Here is a 19,401-nt window from a genome sequence, read left to right as displayed (position 1 = left end):
GAGCTTAGAAACAGGAAAGGCGCAGTCACTCTGTTGGGGGTGTACTACAGGCCCCCCAACAGCCCAAGGGAAGTGGAAGAATGGATATGTCAGGAGATACTGGATAGGTGCAGGAAATATAGGGTTGTTGTAGTGGGAGACTTCAATTTCCCTGGTATAGACTGGAAATCGCTGAGGGCAGGGACTCTGGATGGTGAGGCATTTGTAAAATGTGTACAGGAGGGTTCGTTGGAACAATATGTGGACAGCCCAACTAGAGAGGGGGCTATACTGGACCTGGTGCTGGGGAATGAGCCCGGTCAGGTCTTCAAAGTTTTGGTTGGGGAACATGTGGCAAATAGTGACCACAATTCTGTTAGCTTTAGGATAGTGATGGAAAAGGATGAGTGGTGTCCCAAGGGTAAGATGTTGGATTGGGGGAAGGCTAACTTTATTGGGATCAGGCAGAAATTGGCAGCTCTTGATTGGGAGGGGCTGTTTGAGGGTAAATCCACATCTGGTATGTGGCAGTCTTTTAAGGAACGGTTGTTAGGGCTACAGGACAAGCATGTGCCTGTAAAAAAGGATAGGAAGGGTAGGATTAGAGAACCGTGGATAACCAGGGAAATTGAGGGACTGGTCAAAAGGAAAAGAGAGGCGTATGTTAGGTCCAAGCAGCTAAAAACGGAGGGAGCTCTGGAGGAGTATAATGAAAGTAGGAAAATACTCAAACGGGGAATTAGAAGAGCAAAAAGGGGTCACGAAATGTTCTTGGCAGACAGGATTAAGGAGAATCCCAAGGCATTTTATTCATACGTTAGGAACAAAAGGGTTGTTAGGGAAAAAATCGGACCTCTCAGGGACAAAAGTGGGGACTTATGCTTGGAGCCCAAAGAGGTAGGGGAGATCCTAAATGAATACTTTGCGTCGGTATTCACTAAGGAGAGGGATGTGTTGACTGGGAGTGTCTCGGAGGGGAGTGTTGAACCGTTGGAGAAAATCTCCATTACAAAGGAGGAAGTGTTAGGTTTGTTAGAGAATATAAAGACTGACAAATCCCCAGGGCCTGATGGAATCTATCCAAGGCTGCTCAGGGAGACGAGAGGTGAAATCGTTGGGCCTCTGACGCAAATCTTTGTCTCGTCACTGGACACAGGTGAGGTCCCAGAGGATTGGAGGATAGCCAATGTGGTCCCGTTATTTAAGAAGGGTAGGAAGGATAACCCGGGTAATTATAGGCCGGTGAGCTTGACGTCCGTGGTGGGGAAGTTGTTGGAGAAGATTCTTAAAGATAGGATGTATGCGCATTTAGAAAGGAATAAACTCATTAACGATAGTCAACATGGTTTTGTGAGAGGGAGGTCATGCCTCACGAACCTGGTGGTGTTTTTTGAAGAAGTGACCAAAATGGTTGACGAAGGAAGGGCCGTGGATGTTGTCTATATGGACTTTAGTAAAGCATTTGACAAAGTCCCTCATGGTAGGCTAGTGAAAAAGGTTGGATCCCATGGGATAAAGGGGGAGGTGGCTAGATGGGTGGAGAACTGGCTTGGTCATAGAAGACAGAGGGTGGTAGTGGAAGGGTCTTTTTCCGGCTGGAGGCCTGTGACTAGTGGTGTACCGCAGGGATCTGTATTGGGACCTCTGCTGTTTGTGATTTATATAAATGATCTGGAAGAAGGAGTAACTGGGGTGATCAGTAAGTTTGCGGACGACACAAAACTGGCAGGACTTGCAGATAGTGAGGAACATTGTCAGAGGCTACAGAAGGATATAGATAGGCTGGAAATTTGGGCAAGGAAATGGCAGATGGAGTTCAATCCTGATAAATGCGAAGTGATGCATTTTGGTGGGAATAATGTAGGGAGGAGCTACACGATAAATGGAAGAACCATAAAGGGTGTAGAGACGCAGAGGGACCTGGGTGTGCAAGTCCACAGATCTTTGAAGGTGACGTCACAGGTGGAGAAGGTGGTGAAGAAGGCATATGGCATGCTTGCCTTTATAGGACGGGGCATAGAGTATAAAAGTTGGGGTCTGATGTTGCAGATGTATAGAACGTTGGTTCGGCCGCATTTGGAATACTGCGTCCAGTTCTGGTCGCCACACTACCAGAAGGACGTGGAGGCTTTGGAGAGAGTACAGAGGAGGTTTACCAGGATGTTGCCTGGTATGGAGGGGCTTGGTTATGAGGAGAGATTGGGGAAACTGGGGTTGTTCTCCTTGGAAAGACGGAGGATGAGGGGAGACTTAATAGAGGTGTATAAGATTATGAAAGGCATAGATAGGGTGAACGGTGGGAAGCTTTTCCCCGGGTCGGTGGTGACGTTCACGAGGGGTCATAGGTTCAAGGTGAAGGGGGGGAGGTTTAACACAGATATCAGAAGGACATATTTCACACAGAGGGTCGTGGGGGCCTGGAATGTGTTGCCGGGCAAGGTGGTGGAGGCGGACACACTGGGAACGTTTAAGACTTATCTAGACAGCTATATGAACGGAGTGGGAATGGAGGGATACAAAAGAGTGGTCTAGTTTGGACCAGGGAGCGGCGCGGGCTAATTGTTCCTGGTTTCTCGTTTCAAGGCTTCATTCTATGATCATCTTGCTGGTGCCAGTACAGAGTGAGACTGCGGATAGTTGGGAACCTGTCTCGGGGGCAGGGAATTCATATGGTGTTCGTGGAAGTGGAAATGACTAGGGTTGGGAAGCATTTTCCGATCGGGGCCATTGTGATCTCCTGGACTCGTTTCGATCGCCTCAGGGGGTCGGAGAGGAATTTCCCAGATTTTTTTTCCCCATATTGGCCCTGGGGTTTTTCACTCTGGGTTTTCGCCTCTCCCTGGAGATCACATGGTCTGGAATGGGGGGGTGGGGGTAAGTTAATAGGTTGTAATGAACAAAGCATCGTAGCTGTGAGGGACAGCTCGGTGGATAGGATATTGGTATGTAGATAGGCTGGAAAATTGGGCGGGGATCCTGGATTCAGGATTCAATCCTGGACCGGGGAGCGGCGCGGGCTTGGAGGGCCGAAGGGCCTGTTCCTGTGCTGTATTGTTCTTTGTATCAAAACTGAAAACAATAGGTTTTGTACATTGTATGGAATTGATGTAAAAATTCAGCCATGATCTTATTGAATAGGTTTGAGGGGTTGTAAAGCTTATTCCTGGTCCTATTTTTTATCTCCTACACAAATGGATCCTCCTATTTAGTTGTTTATTTTTTCTTTTTGGCCAATCGTTGAGCTCCAGGATAACTAACCGATTGGAGTTTGTCACAGCTCCTGTATTAATTATTTATTCACACTGGTAAATTTTAATATTTGAGAAATGTGGCTGTTTTTCAGGATAATAAACATTCAAAAATAAGAGGGATCAATACTGAACCCAAAGTAAATGCTGCTGCTGCCCAATATCCACATACGTGGACTTTCTGGAAATTTAGAACCTTCTGGAAACAATTAGCACCTCGGGGAGGGAAGGGGAGGAAAGCACAAACCAAACTGCCACCCTCCCCCTCTCCCCCACCCACACCACCCAAACCGCCCCACTCCCATTCACACCCCCATAAACCGCCCCCTCCCCCAACACCATCCCAATGAGCACGGCCCTGTTTTATTGCTTTTATCTTACTGTTTTATTGCTGTTACCTCATTGAATTCCTCACAATTCTTGAAGATTAATCTGACATCTGCCACGAAGTCCTCAGGTTGCTGATAGTGCTGTGCGTGATGTCTCTGCAGTTTAATCTTCACAGTGCACATGTCCATGGGGTTTTTTATGATCTTGTAGTAGTCAGGAACCTGCCAGGAACAAGCAGCCTGCTTGAAACATCAACGGGGTTAAAGGTAACAAGACAAAGAGAGTCGGCGGCAGATTTGGGGTTGCTAGTGACTGCGGTACTGGACTGGCCAACGCCCGGGTAACAACTCCAATTCCATTGTGTCAAAATGAATTCAAGCAGAGAAGATACCTCACTGAGGGGAACCTGCCACCCCCTACCCGGGACTCCAGCCTCACTTGATATGCCCAGTAATATTGCCGCGCTTTTAAGAAGCTTGGCTAAGATCACCCAGGAGAGGGAATTCGCCTTTCCCATTGCTGCAGTCAGGACACATGCCCACCCCTCCCCCCCTACCCCAAAGATGTGTGGGTTAAGTTGATTCACCAAGCTCAATTGCCCCTTAGTGTGAGGGAGATTAGTAGGATAAATATGTGGGGTTGCGGGGATAGGGCCTGGGTGGGATGCAAACTTGATGGGCCAAATAGTCTCCTTCTGCACTGTAGGATTCAATGATCCACGGCAACCCTCCACCTTGCAATTGTTAAAGATGGGAAACCACCCCCCACTCCTTTTTGATCAATAGAGCCAAGAAAACCCCCAAACTTCCGATTGTTAATGTTGGGGAAATCCCCCTCCCCCTCTCTTCTGATCAGGCGGAGAACCCCCCCACACCCCACTCCACCACACTACAATCAGACATGGTTGTTTCATTTAATTCCCAAAGCCAGCCTCCTCTGAATGTTACAGGCAAGGCCGACATGTTTGACAGACGGCCTGTGACGATTAGATACTCTGCCTCACTCCCACACTGAGCTCAAAGGTGTAGGAAGGCCCCTCAGTGTGTGACACAGGAGAGCAAGTACCTGGTGGCTGTGCTGTGCAGTGACCCAGCTCCTTCAGGAGTGGGGGTGCTGGGGGTGGAAAACAAATACTTACAACTGAAGCAGGAACTGGCTCTTGGAAAGCAACGCTCAGTTCATCACAGTACATGGAGAGCAGTAGATTCTCACATTTCTGTAAGAAATACACACACCAGTCACTCTCCCCAAGAGAAAAAACACATTTCTACAGCACCATTCATGACCAAGGGATATTCCAATGTGCATTACTGCTGTAGAGGGGGAGACAGCCCATTTACACACAGCAAGATCCCACAAGCAGAAATATTATCATGAACAATTCTTCAGTTTCAAGGTGCTGCTGAGCTATACATATTCGCACACATACTTAAATTCCAATGGACAGGGCAAATGGAGTCTCGATTTAGTATTTGATCTGGCACGGGAGTCATATACTAGATCATCACTTCCTCAGACAGATCAACCATGACCTTTAATCAATCATAGAATCCCTACAGTGCAGAAAGAGGCCATTCAGCCCATCGAGTCTGCACTGACAACAATTCCACCCAGGCCCTAGCCCCGTAACCCCACCTATTTACCCTGCTAATCTCCTTGACACCAGGGTCAATTTATCATGGCCAATCCACCTAACCTGCACATCTTTGGACTGCAGGAAGAAATCGGAGCACCCGGAGGAAACCCACGCAGACACGAGGAGAACATGCAAACTCCACACAGACAGCGACCCAAGACTGGAATCGAACCCAGTCCCTGGTACTGTGAGGCAGCAGTGCTAACCACTGTGCCACCGTGCCATATTGAATGGCAGAGCAGGCTCGAGGGGCTGAACGTCCTACTCCTGCTCCCATTTCATATGTTGGTCAGTTGCTGAATTGGACCTACAACCTTCAGACTGAAGGGCAAGATTGCTACCAACTGAACAGCCTCTGGAGTCTCAGTCCATGACTGCAGCCACACCCTAACCCTCCCCAAAGGCAGACCCTTCATTCTCAGAGTCCGTGATGGTAGCCCTGTAACACTTACAGGCAACTCTGCTCCCAACTTGGAGATATTGTAAGAGAGAAGTTGCTGAAAATTCTCATTCAGCCTCCATGGAGAAACAAGAGTTAATATTTAGGGACATAGGGACAGATGTAAGCCATTCAGTCCATCAAGCCTGTTCCACCATGCCATACAATCTTGACTCATCAGACACGTCAATGCCTTTTACACCCACTATCCTCATAACCCTTTATTCAGGATGATGCTACTGCTGAAAGGACAATGACTCAAAACATTCTCTCTTGGATCTCTCTCTAAGGTTCGGAGTATTTTCCAGCATTTTGAGTTCTTGGTTCTGATTTCCAGCATCCGTCCTATTTTCTTTGGGTTTTTTTTAATAGGTTTTATTTAGAATATGGCAGCACCTGACCTTTGACCCTGCCCCCATCACCAGGGGTCTCGCAGAAAACCTTCTTGAGGGCTGTTGGAGATTGGATAACAAATGCTGGCCTGGCCAGCAATCCCTTAAAATAATTTTTTTTAAATGTATCTTTGGAGCTCAATGCATGGTGTGTCTGGCTGAGGGGTTCTGACTAATATTCTCCTCATCTCTCTCAGGAGTGTAGCTGTTCAGAGCCAGGGTTACCCCAGCATCTATACAGCGAGTGAAAGGATCTCATTCCAGTTGAACTATTTGTCCCGCAGCTATCCTGTGGGAAATCGTAGAAGACAGGCCAATGACCTGGGCGGCATGGTGGCATAGTGGCTAGCACTGCTGCCTCACAGTGCCAGGGACCCGGGTTCAATTCTGGCCTCGGGTCGCTGTATGTGTGGAGTTTGCAAGTCCTCCCAGTGTCTGCGTGGGTTTCCTCCCACAGTCCAAAGATGTGCTGGTTAGGTTGATTGACCATGCTAAATTGCCCCTTAGTGTCAGGGGGACTAGCAGGGTAAATACGTGGGGTTACAGGAATAGGGCCTGGGTGGGTTTGTGGTCGGTGCAGACTCGATGGGCTGAATGGGCTCCTTCAGCATTGTAGGGATTCTATGATTCTATGACCTGCTATTCCACAGTATGGTTTTCCTGTGAGCATGGCCTCCACTGGCATGCTGGGCCCAATGAAACCTTAGTGAATAATGTTGGACTAAACAAGAATGGATTTCAGAACCCATCACGTTTTGGTTGGTACTCAACAGATTCAGCACACCGGCTGCAAGATTTAAGAGGAGGTGTTATTGTTCACAGAATCCCTACAGTACAGAAGGAGACCATTCAGTCCATCGTGTCTGCACCAACCATAAACCCACCCAGGCCCTATCCCCGTAACCCCACACATTTACCCTGCTAATCCCCCTCACACGAGGGTCAATTTAGCATGGCCAATCAACCGCACATCTTTGGACTGTGGGAGGAAACCGGAGCACCCGGAGGAAACCCGCACAGATACAGGGAGAAAGTGCAAACTCCACACAGTGACCCAAGGCTGGAATTGAACTTGGGTCCCTGGCGCTGTGAGGCAGCAGTGCTAACCACTGTGCCACCATGCCACAGTAATCCCAAAGCAATCTCACAATTTTGCGACTAAAGTTTAGTAACGGAAAACCACTTTTGGATTAAATTTACAGGGAAAATTTAAATGTATAAAAGAGAACCTGCATTTGTGTGGTACACTCACACCCTCTGCGTGTTAAACTGCTAGTAGTGTTGCCACGTAGGGAACATGGCAGGCAATTTGCCAAAACAGCAAGCTCCCACAATGAAATAATGACCACGCAGATTTGTTTACGGAAGTTAGTTGAGGGATAAATGTTGGTCAGGCCACCCGCTAAAGGTCCTCCATTCTTTTATTGGGTCATCAAATCTTTTACATCCATCGGAAAGGGATGCTAGGGCCCCAATGTCTCATCTAGAAGACCACACCTTTGACAGTGCAGCACTCCCTCAGTAGCGTCAGCCTAGATTTGTGCTCAAGTCTCTGGACTGGGACTTGAACTTATAACCTTCTGACTTCGAGGTCAGAGTGCTCCCCACTGAACCATGATTGACACCTGCTGACAAGCTATAGTGCCCGCTATCACATCTCTATTCATCCTTCTTTCACTCCTGGTGTGGTAGGAAAGAAACATTATCGGTTTCCAGGAATAGGGAAACTGTTGGGACATACATACCCTTTGATCGACCGGAGCCATTTCAGAGACTCCACCCACTTTCCTCTTCTCGCCCGCTTGCCATTGGTCATCGCAATCGTACACCACTTCCGGGTTCACCGGGTCACGACAGAACGTGCAGATCCACTCGCCACTAAACAGAATAAACAAACCAGTTCAGGGACAGACGAGATGTTTGCAATATTCACAACGTAGGCACAATAGATCAGTACAGGGGAGGGAGGCCCTTCAGCCCATCTTACCAAACAAGCCTACCAAACCTCAATCATAGAACTGAATTACTGCTGGAATAGGCTGAGCAACTTCAGAACATCCCAAATCTGTCTCAAAGTGTGGTCACTGTTGTAATGCAGTCAAGCTGGCAGCCAAGTTGAGCACAGCAAGATCCCACAAACAGCGCTGAGATAAATGGCCAATAATTTTTTTTTAAAGCGATGTTGGTTGAGGGATTAGTGTTGGCGAAAGTACTGGGAAGAACTCCCCTGATCTTTGTTGAATTTACAATTCTTTGTGCCATAATATTTGTTCAGGATCGCCGTCAGTTCATAATAATGAGGGGTGACCTGATAGAGGTGTATAAGATGTTGAGAGGTATTGATCGAGTGGACAGTCAGAGGCTTTTTCCTAGGGCTGAAATGGTTGCCACAAGAGGACACAGGTTTAAGGTGCTGGGGAGTAGGTACAGAGGAGATGTCAGGGGTAAATTTTTCACTCAGAGGGTGGTGGGTGCGTGGAATGGGCTACCAGCAACGGTGGTGGAGGCGGATTCGATAGGATCTTTTAAGAGGCTTTTAGATAGGTACACGGAACTTAGTAAGATAGAGGGTTAGAGGTAAGCCTAGTAATCGTTAAGGTAGGGACATGTTCGGCACAACTTTGTGGGCTGAAGGGTCTGTATTGTGCTGTAGTTTTTCTATGTTTCTATAATAGGGGTGATTTTCAATTTTGTACCTTCATTTCTCACTGACGCTGCGTCTCTTTTACCAACGGTGGTAAATTGTACATACCGAACCAATCCCACTTGAGCATTACTGGGTGACAGGGTGGGTCTAATCACACTCGCCTCACACCTCTGGCTCCTAAGTTTAAACCAGCCCAGGCTGAGGGAAGCAAAGACTTCTCTCCTCTGATGACTGCTTCCAATTAGCCAAAAGCACAAAACTGCTCGTAACTGAACTCACTGTGAGAGCAGGCCTGCAGGGTGAAATGTAGGAACTTGAAGATCAAAAGGGACCAAGTTCCATCTAGATCACCTTCTCCCATCTTGATAGTTATATGTTGCAAATATAATGAAGTTATTAATTATTCTACAATGGACTTCGACATGAGTCGAGGAAAAATCCAGTGGTAACGAGCTTCAGGAACCATAGGTCCAAAATCACCTGTTCCTCCCAATCCTGCTGCACTTACCATGGCATGTCTCAAATTATCTATACTGTGTCACAAAATATTTATGAGAAATCTCACTTGCATTTTAGGTTAATTGATTCCAGTTGCTATCTCCATCGCCCTAGTGAGCTCATTTTACAGATTGATGACTGGTGTGTGGAAACAGAGTGTGTGTGGCTGAGGACTGCGATCAGAACACAGCCCAGCAAACCACAAAATGAGCTGAAGGATCTAGTGCTCAGAATAAGTGCTCTAACTGATCAATTTCACAGCACTAAACTTAACCAGGCCAGCCACATAATAGATCTGGGAATACTGCAGTCAGTGGCTCACCTCCCAACAAACCCCCCCCCCCAAAGTCTGTCCACCATCTCCATGGCACAAATCAAGAGTACAATGGAATATTCTCCACTTGGCTGGGGGAGAGTGCGGAGGATCCTTACCTTGGAAAGTTGAGGAGAGTCGGCACATGGCAGACGAGGTGAAAGACTTTGGGGCACTTTTCACAACAGAGCAGGTCGCCCCCATTCTGACAGACGGCGCACCAGTCCTCGTTGGGATCATCCTCTTTCCCATTGTCTCCCGCAGCCCGCGTGGGCTTGTATATAGCCCCGGTGGGCTGGGACCGCCCATCCTGGAGGTCTGCGATATTGGAGGAGGGGGATGCCGTGCTGTCTGGAGGGTCCGCTTTGATCATTCCATCTCGGTGTCCAACCATCTGCCCATCCGTCACCAATTTACCGGGTGGGAGAAAGACATTGTTATTCTGTTGGTTCGTTAGCTACAGGGGAGAGAGAGAAAGAACAGCAGGTGTCATCACAATGGAACAAAAAATATTGGATAAAAGCAAATTACCACGGATGCTGGAATCTGAAACCAAAAGAGAAAATGCTGGAAAATCTCAGCAGGTCTGGCAGCATCTGTAAGGAGAGAAAAGAGCTGACGTTTCGAGTGCAGATGACCCTTTGTCAAAAAGTATTCAGAGCTGAAGCTAATGTCACTCAGAGAGACTAAGGACTTGTCTTTCTGGGAGCCAGCACACTCTGGATCATGCTGACAGTTCCTAATATTGCATACCATGAGGTTAATTCCTCATTGTCCTCTCCTTTATCAAACTGTTGCAAAGCTGGACTGCAGAGGTTCCTGGAGCAAGTTCCCATCGAGCCCCAAAGGCAATAAATGCCAGAAGCACCCTATCTCAAAAACTAATTTTTTTATAAAGCGGCTACTTGCAGACCAGGCAATTGGTTAATCGAGTAACAGGACATTAGAGGAACATTGGGTTAGGAATAAGCCATTTACTCTGTCATTCAATAAGAACATGAGAAATGGTAAAGGCCAGAAGTCACCTGTGGGTGCCATTTACAGGTCCCCTAATAATAATGGCATGGTAAGGTGGAATATAAAGAAAGAAATAATGGGAGCTTATCTGAAATGCACGGTGATAATCATTAATTTACATATAGACTGAAAAAGTCAGATGGGCAAAGGTAGCCTACACGAGTTCACTGAATGTTTCCACAATAGTCTTTGAGAACAGTGTGTTCTGGAGCCAAGCAGAGAGAAGGCTTTATTTGATCTGGCATTGTGCAGTGAGACAAGAGTAATTAATGATCTCTTAACGAAGGCACCCCTAAATAGCTGCGACCATAATGTGATTGAATCTTACATTCAGTTTGAGGGAGAGAGGAGTGGATTTGAGACTAAATAAGGACAATTATGAGTGCACGAAAACTGAACTGGCTGACATGAATTGGCAAATTAGGTTAAGGGATAAGTCAATAGATATGCTGTGGTGATATTTCCGAACACAAAGAATAGATACATTCCAACAAAGGGGCCCACCATCCATGATTAACTAGACATGTTAAAAGTAGTATCAAACATAAAGAAAAAGCATATAATTGTGCAAAGACAGGTGGCAGGTCAGAAATTTGGACAGAATATAAGAAGCAGCAAAGATTGATAAGGGGGGAAAAAATTAAAGTGCAAGAGACAGCTAGCCAGAAATAGATAAAAACAATCTTTACAAATATTTAAAAGCATTGGTACTATAAAAAGTAAGTCTGAAGAACTGAGAAGCGAGTGGGCAAAGATCTGTCAAATGGAGTATAATGTGGGCAAATGTGAAACTGTCCATTTTGACAGGAAGAATTAAAAAGCAGTTTTTTAATCTAAATTAGAGTTTGCAGAGCTCTGATGTGCAGAGGAATCTGGGTGTCCTAGTATATTAATTATAAAAGACTAGGTACAGCAACTAATTAGGAAACCCCACGGTTTTCACCTGGAATGGGTGAATTATCTTATGAGGAAATGTTGAACAGGTTAGGCATGTATCCACTGGAGTTTAGAAGAGTTAGAAGCAACTTAATTGAAACCTATTAGATCCCAAGGGGGCTCGAGAGGGTGGATGTGGAGAGGATGTTCCCTCTTGTGGGAGAATCTAGAACCAGGAGTCACTGTTTAAAATTAAGGGCTCTCCTATTTAAAAAGGAGATGAGATGAAATGTGTCACGAGTCTTTGGAACTCTCTTCCTAACAAAGTGGAAGTAGAGCCTTTAAATATTTTTAAGGCAGAAGCAGATGGTAAGTAAGCGGGTGGTAGCTTATCAGGGATAGGCGGGATGCAGGTTCAAGGTTACTATCAGAACAGCCATGATTTTATTAAATGACGAAGCAGGCTCAAGGGGCCGAATGGCCTACTCCTGCTTTTTTCATATGTTTGTATCATGGCTCATCAGAGTGTGGTCTCAGCTCCATTTTCCCTCTGCCCTCTACAATCCTCGATTCCCTTCTCTATCAAAGCTTATTGAAATTCTAATTAAAAATCCATGGGATCCTCCCCCATGTCCTAATTGAGAAAGGTTATGCAGAAATATTGCCGACCAATTTTCACAGGAGGGTAATTGGCTTGGGAGCAGTTGGCAATTCCGTGTGGCACTCGTTTGCACTTGCAGGCCCATAACTTCTGAAGAAGTGACAACCTAGTCAGGTTGCTACTTGGTTTGTAATTATTTATCTTGAAATTCAGCCGACACTACCTCACTCCGCCATCTGACTCAGGCCTGGCGAGACTGGTGTAGCACAGCGGCCTCCTGGAGTATTACAGTCTAGGGTAGCTCAATGGTAAGTTTTTTCACAGCACTAGCTGCCGTAAAGCGGGTAAGTTCAAAGCTCCAGTCACTGAGGAGTCAGGGCAAAAGTAAGCGCATAAGGTCAGTGAGCAGCATTGGGTGGGGGACAGTTTCGTTAGGTGCCCCATGTGGTATCAGAGGAGGGTAATACAATAGTTATGCAGAAACTAGGAGTGGTTTTAATTCTCCTAATGTTTAATACTGCTTTTGTAGTCAGAACGATCCAAAGTTTGCGAATTAAGTCACATTTTCTGGATGGTTCCCAGTCGAGTGCAATTATCTGTCGGAAGATTGAACTTCCCAGATAATTGCCTTGCAATCCTTACCTGGAAAACTCAGAGGATGGGGGAGGATGAGCCATTGGGTCTTTGGGGTGGCTCTCCGCCATATACATTGCCCTGCCTATTGAGAGATCATAGAAATCATAGAAACCCGACAGTGCAGAAGGAGGCCATTTGGCCCATCGAGTCTGCACCGACCACAATCCCACCCAGACCCTACCCCCACATATTTACCCGCTAATCCCTCTAACCTACACATCTCAGGACTCTAAGGGGCAATTTTTAACCTTGGCCAATCAACCTAACCCGCACATCTTTGGACTGTGGGAGGAAACCGGAGCGCCCGGAGGAAACCCACGCATACACGAGGAGAATGTGCAAACTCCACACAGACAGTGACCCGAGCCGGGAATCGAAGGTCCCTGGAGCTGTGAAGCAGCAGTGCTAACCACTGTGCTACCGTGCCGCCCTGTGCTAACCACTGTGCTACCGTGCCGCCCTGTGCTAACCACTGTGCTACCGTGCCGCCCTGTGCTAACCACTGTGCTACCGTGCCGCCCTGTGCTAACCACTGTGCTACCGTGCCGCCCTATCTAAAAATAGATATCTAGTATGCAGCAGAACCTTTCTGCCCTCTTGCCCATCGCATTTCTCCACATTCTTGGAGAGCTTCAGTTAGAGTCAATGCATCATGACACACAGTTCAAGAAATCTGGTAATGTCATACAGCACACAAAGCGAGAGAGGACACCAAAGTCCTTTTAAAACATATACACAATCCCCAAGTGGGAATATAACGATTATGGTTACTTCACCGTCTCTTGTCAAAGTTCGGGAACTACTTTGATATCACACCCACATGTAAGTGGACACATACTGCAGTGGTTCAAGAAGGTGCCCTTCTCAGAGGCAACTAACATGGCAAAAAGTGCAGACCTTGACAATGATGTCCATATTCTGAGAATGAACAATAAAAGTAAATAAATAAAAGCCAATTCCCGAAGACCTCTCAGTAAATTATCCCTCACAGTGTGTGAGCATTGACTTTTGCTACAAGCCGTCATGCTGCTCCCCATGTCAGCTTTCAGTTGACCGATAAAAGTGTCGCTCAGGTTGTCCCATATAAACAGAAAAGCAATTCTACCAGTGCCCCCTCGGCCAGGAGATACAACTAGCACAATTATTTATAGATGAAGACCCAAACAAACAAAATAAACTTTATAAATCGGAACTGTGCAATTATTTGTGCCAACCAGACACTTGCGGCTGGTGATGGATACACCCAGCCTGTTACATCAATGAGAAACCCCAAGTGAAGAGTCATGGCTCCTCAGTGAATGCACCTCCAATCTGAGAACAGTCACTGAAGTAAAGGAGTGAGTATCGGTTCGTCAACCCCATGTGCCATGAAAGCCAGTAGATTACAATAGAACTGGAAGACCGAGGCACAGAGGAAGTTACAACAAATATTTTTTCTGAAAGTAGGTTTGAATTTTGAAATCGTGCTGTATTAATGGAAAAAAAAGGAAACAACTTGAACTTATAGTGGATTGCAGCATATAAATCAACCTTTGAAGCTTTAAACAATCCTTCCATAAACAGGGGTTAACTTGTTTAAGTTTATTTAGTGTCACAAATAGACTTACATTAACACTGCAATGAAGTTACTGTGCAAATCCCCTAGTCACCACACTCCGGTGCCTGTTCAGGTACACTGAGGAAGAATTTAGTGTGGCCAATGCACCTAACAAGCACATCTTTTGGACTGTGGGAGGAAATCGGAGCGCTCGGAGGAAACCCACACAGACACGGGGAGAATGTGCGAACTCCACAGACAGTGACCCAAGCCGGGAATCGGACCCGGATCCCTAGTGCTGTGAGGCAGCAGTGCTAACCACTGTGCAACCGTGCCGCCCTTGTACATTGAGTATAAACTGGGAACTGCCAGTGTGGCTGGCCACCATTTTGAAATGTGGAAGAAAAACATTCCATCGGTAATTTTAATTAAATCATTGTGGCACGGGGACATTATTCCACACATTATCAATCCACAACTCCACTTCATCGTAGTTTAACATTTAATAATTACCATAGACTTTAATTTTGTTCCATCGTCCATGTAGGCTTTTACCACTGTGAATCTTGTCTACTCTTGGCCTGTGGTTTTCATTAGAGTGGAAAGAATTGAAAACTGTTCTACAGTTCTGTTGCAGATTTTGGTCTCCCTATTCTGATCGTCACATGACAGCGATAATGGAGGTCCTGACTGATCACATCAATCAATCTCAATCAATTAGTTTACAACAGTGTCAGACAGGAGATAAACCCCAGCATTTGAGAGCTTTCTGAATCATTTCCTGTTCCTACAATTAACCGCTTGGATTCTGTCAGAAAATCTGTACAAGTGTTGGAACATAAAGCTTTTGGAAAAATTCTGCATTAATGGATTGGTACAAAAGCTCAAACTAACCTCACACGGATCTGCAACTTCCTCCCCAGGCTCTTGCTTCACCACAATGATGGGGAAATCACAGAGGTCATCCTCCAAAATGGCCTCCTGCTTGATTTTAATAGGTTCCAGCCGAACGACCGAGGTCATCTGCTGAGACTCGGGCCTCGACAGCCTGCTTGATGAGGTGCAACTGAAACAGTGCGAGGAGAGAGACAGAGAGTGAATAAAGAACAAAGAACAATACAGCACAGGAACAGGCCCTTCGGCCCTCCAAGCCTGCACCGATCATGATGCCTGCCTGAACTAAAACCATATGCACTTAGAGTCCATATCCTTCCATTTCCATCCCATTCATGTATTAGTCTAGATGCCCCTTAAATGCTGTTCGTAACTGCTCCCACCACCTCCTGGGCAGCGCATTCCAGACATTCACCACCCTCTGTGTAAAAAAACTTGCCTCGCACATCTCTTCTAAACCTTTCCCCACGCACCTTAAACCTATGTCCCCTAGTACTTGACTTTTCTACCCTAGGAAAGAGCATCTGACTACCCACTCTGTCCATGCCATTCATAATCTTGTAAACCTCTATCAGGACCCCCCTCAACCTCCGTTCATAGAATCATAAGAGTCTACAGTGCAGAAAGAGGCCATTTGGCCCATTAAGTCTGCACCGACCACAATCCCAATCAGGCCACATCCCCACAACCCCATGCATTTACCGTACATAATCCCCCTGACACTAAGGGGCAATTTAGCATGCCCAATCCACCTAACCGCACACCTTTGGACTGTGTTGAGAGACTATAAGGAAACAAGGAGATTGGTGCATTACAAAGAAAGTGTTCATTTATAGTCAGTCAGATCAGCAAGGCCTCACTCACCTCCCTCTGCTGCCAGTGCTGGAGGTGCTGGAAGTGCGTCCTGGGACATGAACACTGGTGACAGTCACTGACCCTAGGAAATAAGAGAAGATAGATCAGGTTGCAAAAAAAAAACTCAATCCAAATAAACCCTTGCTGCAATCAGCGCAGGTGCTCATGATCAGTATAGCACGTGATGTCAGCCTTCTCGACTGCGAGGGCATCACAATCCAGCCTAGTCCTATCCTCCCCATAACGTTCAGCACTGTGCTGTGGGCCAGATCCCCAAAATAACTTAGATTCGATACATCAGAACGCTCCATGGTAACAGACAAAGGGGAGTTTGTCACCCCATCAGTCTGAGCTCTCTCAGCAGACAGATCCCAAAATGTATCCAATTGCATGTTAATTCCAGGAGGAATTGCTGGCATCCATGACCAGGAGCTGCCCAGCTCACGGGCAGAAGCCCACCAATGGTGCAGATGCCTCTGCCAGAGCTCATCCTCAAAACAATTGAAAAGTCAACAAAGAAAAGAGATGGGTGGGGTGGCACAATGTTTGCTGCGATTGCAACAATCGGCACGGTGGTACAGTGGTTAGCACTGCTGCCTTACAGCACCAGGGACCCAGGTTCGATTCCCGGCTTGGGTCACTGTCTGTGGAATTTGCACATTCTCCCCGTGTCTGCATGGGTTTCCTCCAGGTGCTCTAGTTTCCTCCCACAGTTCAAAGATGTGTGGGTTAGGTACAATGGCCATGCTAAATTGCCCCTTAGTGTCAGGGGGATTAACTAGGGTAAATGTATGGGGTTATGGGGATGGGGGTCTGTGTGGAACTGTGGTCGGTGCAGACTCGATGGGCCAAATGGCCTCTTTCTGCACTGTAGATTCTACAATTCTATGAACAATCCTACTGGGGGTCAGTGACTCTCAGAGCTTTCCCTCCAAAAACATAAATATCCTTTCATTTAGAAATACATTTCTATAGAAATATGTAATTCCAAGTTGCTGTTACATCACAAGCTCATCTATCAGTTCCAGCCGCACAAAGGGCAGAAGTCTCCTGTTCTAATGGGCCCCATATTAGTGATGAGCAATTCTCTCTATTTCAAGAGTACCTCATGTTGGTGAGAAGATCAAAAACCCGTGGCACCGAGTTACCTGTATGCCCAGGAGAGGGGACGGAAGGGCCAGGAGAAGGGTTGGTGCTAGTTGCCGATGGTCTTGATGCCATGCCATTGCTATTCCTCTCTCTGTTCAACAAGCTTTCCAGCAATACTGACCCCGCATCATCCAGCTGCAGTTTGAAAGAGAGAAGAGGCACTATTCAAAATGCTCATTTCTAAAGATGATGAGATTATTCAACAGTTAAATAGAGTGAGCGCCTCAACTAGGTTATTGGTGCTCCGTGGTAACGGGAGACAAGCAAGACAAACCAGAAGAGGTCTTTCTCCAATCAACACACAAAAGCAGATCATCTGGTCATTTATCACATTGCGGTTAGTAGGAGTTTGCTGTGTGCAAATTGGCTGTCACGTTGCTACAGCAATTCCACTTCAAAAGTAGTTCATAGGGATCTCAAGCACTTTGCAACTGAGGTCACGAAAGACATTGTATAAATGCAAGTCTAGTTTTTTTTTTCTTCAGCATTCTCCCTTTTAACACAGTGACGGTGGTTTGGCCTCCGGGTTTTCAGGGCAGACTCCTCAGAATGCCCGAAGCGGGAGTTGGAAGCATGGCTTTTCCTCAGGATCATTCTCCTACTCAATTTCACTTCTAGAATGTGCCAGCCCTGCTTAGAAAGCAAAACATGCTCTTCCTTTAGTACTAAATTGCAAACCTGGAATATTTCTCCAACCTTTTTACCCATATGTGGACATATGTAGTGAACATGTGCAAACGGACATTCCCGAAAAACAATGCAAGTTATCGGAGTGTGTCAGTAAATGGAAGAAATACAATCTGCACCATGAAACCATAAACACTCAAAATAGAGACTATGGACAGCCTTCAATGATCTACATCTAATGACACTATGGGACACAGGACTAAGTGCAAAACAAAGCAAGTGTTGCGGTGGGGGATTGGAGATGTTCTTTCCTCAGCCTCTTTATTGTTGGACTGACTGCTTATGTGGCCCTGTCGCAGAGGTAGATGCTGCTATCGATGCTGGGCGAATTACACCTTTGACCTCACTTTGATCTCCATTCAGCAGACCGGACCTCAGAATGTAATTTCCCACCTCTGGCCCAGTGACATCATCGGTCTGCCCCAGAGAGCTGGGACCAGCAGGTTTGGGAATTGAAGGAACCCAACACTTGGAACTCACCGAACCTGCTCTTCCCCCTTCCTCCCTCATGCGCCATGGGCACGATAGCATGCACTAATGGCTTCCAGTCAGTACCTGTTTACACTGGCTGAGTGGAATTATTCTTCCCCTGCCTCAGCTGAGAGCTGTGTGAACATGTGTGTGAGTGCGTGTGTGCGTGCATGGTCACCCACACCCTACTGTTCATAAAATGGTTGTTTAAGCGAGTGCGGGCAGGAAAATTTGGGCTCTAACATATTTAAATTGGATTATTTTTGATGAGTGATGACTAACGTTACACAGAATGCAGACAAAATGTCCCTTCCTAAATCTCTCCACCTCTGTATCTCTCTCTTCTATGAGACTCCTTAAAACCTACATCTTGATCTGGGTGGCATGGTGACACAGTGGTTAGCACTGCTGTCTCACAGTGCCAGGGATCCGGGTTTGATTCCTGGTTTGGTTCACTGTGCGGAGTCTGCACGTTCTCCCCGTGTCTGCGTGGGTTTCCTCCGGGTGCTCCGGTTTCCTCCCACAGTCCGAAAGACATGCTGGTTAGGTGCATTGGGCATGTTAAATTCTCCCTCAGTGTACCCGAACAGGCACCAGAGCGTGGCAACTAGGGGATTTTCACATTAACTGCATTGTAGTGCAAGTAAGCCTACTTGCGACACTAATAAATAAACTTTATTATTTGTTCTAAGATCTCCTTGTATGGCACAGAGTCAAATTCCATTTGATGACTGCCCTCTGAAGCATTCTGGGATGCTTTGTCGCTTTAAAGGTGCTAAATAAATGCAAGCTGTTGCTCTTGAGCTACGAACCATTTCCAAGGCCTCGGATGACTGCCCTAAGACAACAAGCAGATTCTACACCTGCCAAACAGTTCACTGACCCTCCAGCAGTAATTGAGCTAAACATTTAAAATAGTTTGGTTTATTTATTAGTGTCACAAGTAGGCTTACATTAACACTGCAATGAAATTACTATGAAAATCTCTGAGTCACCACATTCTGGCATCTGTTCGGTACACTGAGGGAGAATTTAGCATGGCCAATGCACCTAACCCGCACATCTTTGGACTGTGGGAGGAAACCAGAGCACCCGGAGGAAACCCACGCAGACACGGGGAGAACGTGCAGACTCCGCACAGTGAACCAAACCAGGAATCGAACCCGGATCCCTGGCTAACCACTGTGCCACCCCTT

At 46.5% G+C, this 19,401-nt stretch overlaps 1 protein-coding gene across 4 annotated transcripts in view; it reads right to left on the bottom strand.

Annotated features, from left to right (window-relative positions):
* LOC144498707 (E3 ubiquitin-protein ligase TRIM33-like) overlaps positions 1–19,401 on the bottom strand; it is a 147,657-nt gene that overhangs the window by 4,647 nt on the left and 123,609 nt on the right. For 2 of the 4 annotated variants that reach the window (XM_078220245.1, XM_078220247.1), the window contains 7 exons: positions 17,047–17,182; positions 15,908–15,980; positions 15,044–15,215; positions 9,602–9,939; positions 7,770–7,902; positions 4,696–4,773; positions 3,626–3,778 (listed from right to left, as the gene is read on the bottom strand). In XM_078220245.1, coding sequence (XP_078076371.1) covers positions 3,626–3,778; positions 4,696–4,773; positions 7,770–7,902; positions 9,602–9,939; positions 15,044–15,215; positions 15,908–15,980; positions 17,047–17,182 — 1,083 coding nt within the window. Of the gene's footprint in view, positions 1–3,625; positions 3,797–4,695; positions 4,774–7,769; positions 7,903–9,601; positions 9,940–15,043; positions 15,216–15,907; positions 15,981–17,046; positions 17,183–19,401 lie in introns of all 4 variants that reach the window. The other 2 variants (XM_078220243.1, XM_078220246.1) reach the window with 1 other exon arrangement.

This window comes from Mustelus asterias, chromosome 9 (assembly GCF_964213995.1).
Source record: "Mustelus asterias chromosome 9, sMusAst1.hap1.1, whole genome shotgun sequence".
In the NCBI taxonomy this organism is placed as follows: Eukaryota; Metazoa; Chordata; class Chondrichthyes; order Carcharhiniformes; family Triakidae; genus Mustelus; species Mustelus asterias.
This window is presented reverse-complemented; position numbering and strand designations above follow the sequence as displayed.